We start from the raw sequence: 2,923 nt of genomic DNA, 5'->3' as shown, positions 1-2,923 counted from the left end.
CATAATCATCAAATAAAAGGATATAAGTGTATATTAAAGGATATACACGTCCAGAATCCATGGGTGGGGGCTTCCCAGATCGCTCCCATCACTACCAATAACATTACACATATCACTGCTATGGAATACAATATTATTATTTGTAATTATTGTTTTGTTAGTTATTATTATTATTAGTAATATTGTTAGCAATGGTGAGTTATCATTCCAGAATGACTCAAAATCAAATATACAATTCACAGGCGTCACTACTGGCCTCCAGGCTTTGTTTCTCCCTTATCATACGAACTGCCACATTATGTTTCTCCCTCATCGTATCAAGAAGCCTTAGTATTCCTTTATCAGAGAGGAACTGACTCTCTGCAATATCTCTTGCTGACTTCATCACATCCTCCATCACCTTCATTACTGGCTCCAGGAGGACAAAGCTGCGAGTCTGACACTCGACAACGTTAGCTTTCCCACTCAGAGTGCTCAGGATGTGAACAGCTTTTCTCAAATTGCTCTGTAACTCAGCTACAACAGCTCTCTCCCTCTTCAACTCTGGGATCTTTTTATGGATCTGCTTTATCTTATCGTGTTTCTTTTTGATTTCGCGCTCGGTCTGGGAAATCTTGGAGTTGTATTTAGAGACTTTACTTCTGTACTTTTCCACTTGATCTGCAGAGTTACTCATCTCCTCTTCAGCAACTTTTAGAGCTTCTAAAGCTTGATTATGTTCTGCTGCTCCGTGAACCATCATGATAGGACCTGTAAGGAGACAGAGAGGTTGTGTTAGGTAATCCCAAGCTTAAGTGAAGCAGTACATGTATGCTGTATCATTATGAATCATGTGACTCTCACCAGCAATCCATCCAAAGACTGGTATAGCAAGCAGTCCTGCTCCCACACCCCACACAATCTCAGCATTCCGTTTCCTTTCTTCTAGTTCCTGAACTTTGTCCTTTGCCGAGTTAAGATGTCTTCTTACCACCTCCAGAGATTCTTCAGACTGCCTCAGTAAGGCTTCATTTGACTCTTGCTTTGTTCTCAGGTTCTCTAAAGTGTCTTTTGTTTCTTCCAACATTTGCTCAAGTCTTCCCTCATCGAGTGTGAGGGTCTCAATATCTTTATCCAAACCCTTCAGCCCTTTACTTGCTGCTTTTTCTGACTGGTCCAGACTCTGCTCCGCCCGAACAATCTGCTCTCTGGTGCATTCATAGTTAAGAGGATCTACATCTCCATCAATAAGAGCCTCATAGACTCTGTTGATGGAGCTGAGTCCATCTTTCAGAGAATTTACGACTTTCTTATTTGAGTTCTTTGTGAAAACACTAAGAGAATAAAACAGTAAAAGAAGTGAATTATATATTCAGATTCTTTAAAATGTATATAATTTCAGTGTATATTTGTGTATATTTTTTGCTCCCCTAATAAGATGTGAAGTGTGGTGCATTTCAGCCTCATGATGTAACATTAAACACGATACCAATAATCATAACAGTAATAATAAAAATAGTTGAATTGAAAACTAATACTGATGTAAAAAAATGGATCAGATCGGATATCGTGTTGGATATCCGATCGGATTATCGGGTTGTGTGTCGGTATCAGAAGCTGTGTATTAAAATCAGATCAGAACTTAAAAAATGTGGATCAGTTCATCACTTGGATTCAAATAACAAATTACAAAATACAAATACTTCATTACCTTACTTAAGTAGAAATGATGATTTTCTGTACTTCACTGTAATTATTATTATTAAGATGATTTTTTACATTTATTCCTTACATTTTCACAGTTTTTTTTAACTTTCCACTTCTTACATTTAGAAATAGCCATGTTACGCCAAATCTGGCAACTAAGCTTCTTGAATGTGTGTGCATTTTCAATATTGACATTTTAATATAACATTACAGTCATTATAGCTTTTGGAAAATGTTTTTGAGAAGGTGGGGTAGTGCATTATTTTAAAACCCTAGTCTTTATACTTCTACCAAAGGAACTGATGTGAAAAACATTTGTATTTAACATCTGTACATTTCCTGTAATTTTATTTTTAATGTATAATACTGATTGTGATGTTGTTTTTGTAATTGCGTGTGCAACTTACCCAGAACAACAGATCTGGCCCATGTTAATCTGGCAAAAAAAAGAGAAAAGGAATGTTAAAGTGGCAGTCTGTAGGTTTTTGGTGAGAATTGTGAAATTGTGTGTAATGGGTGGGGAGCAGTAGCTCTCCAGCCCAGAAGGTTGTAGGACCCAAGCGCAGAGCAGTGGATCTCAAAGCAGGTAAACCCAAGAAAAAAGGAAAAACAGTAATAATAAATAATCGCGGCCCAATGCTCGAACCGCTGCACCAGCAAGCGAATTGGGATGCGGCCGCTTTAATCACCTTTTAGAACAGCCGCCGAAAGGGGCGGAGCAACAAAAACGGCGGAGAATAAATACATGCGGAAAACAAAACCCGGAAACGGACGCAAAACAAACCCGAAAACGGGCGGACAAACACAAAATGGCGCCGAGCGCGAGTGAGGGAGAAACAGAGAATCGCCTGGGAAGCGAGGCTGCCCCTTATTTTCGCGGAGATAAAAGGAACATCCCAACTTCCCAACTAAAACAAAGGTAGGACTCTTGGTGCTTGTGGGGGAACTGCGGTTCCACCGGAGGGAGGAAGGGGGAACCGCAGGGAGCCAAACAAAGAGAGTGACTGCGTCAGCGCACTGCCGCTGCTACACACACACACACACACAAAAACTCGAGGGAGGGGCGGCGGAGGAGAGCACACTGCTCTAGCTCCACCAGAATCGAGAGAGAGAGAGAAGGGAAATTACAGAGGAGTCGAGGAGACAGCAGTGCTGCTTGCCCTCGCTCACAGAAAGATTAGAAGTGGCACTTGCCGTAGATAGTAAAGAATGGAAGAGATAAGAGCCGAGGCTCGCT

The 2,923-nt window shown here is 40.7% G+C and overlaps 1 protein-coding gene across 1 annotated transcript; it reads right to left on the bottom strand.

The window, feature by feature from the left end:
- Positions 1–200: 200 nt before the first annotated feature.
- On the bottom strand, positions 201–2,116 carry LOC125794042 (uncharacterized). The gene is made up of 3 exons (XM_049473445.1): positions 2,094–2,116; positions 844–1,313; positions 201–750 (listed from the first exon to the last, which is right to left on the bottom strand). The coding sequence occupies exons 1-3, from the start codon at positions 2,114–2,116 to the stop codon at positions 224–226; spliced, it is 1,020 nt and encodes a 339-aa protein (XP_049329402.1). The 3' UTR covers positions 201–223.
- Positions 2,117–2,923: the final 807 nt, after the last annotated feature.

Source organism: Astyanax mexicanus, unplaced genomic scaffold (genome assembly GCF_023375975.1).
Source record: "Astyanax mexicanus isolate ESR-SI-001 unplaced genomic scaffold, AstMex3_surface scaffold_38, whole genome shotgun sequence".
NCBI classification, from domain to species: Eukaryota; Metazoa; Chordata; class Actinopteri; order Characiformes; family Acestrorhamphidae; genus Astyanax; species Astyanax mexicanus.
The sequence above is the reverse complement of the archived record's forward strand: the minus strand, read 5'-3'. Positions and strand labels throughout refer to the sequence as shown.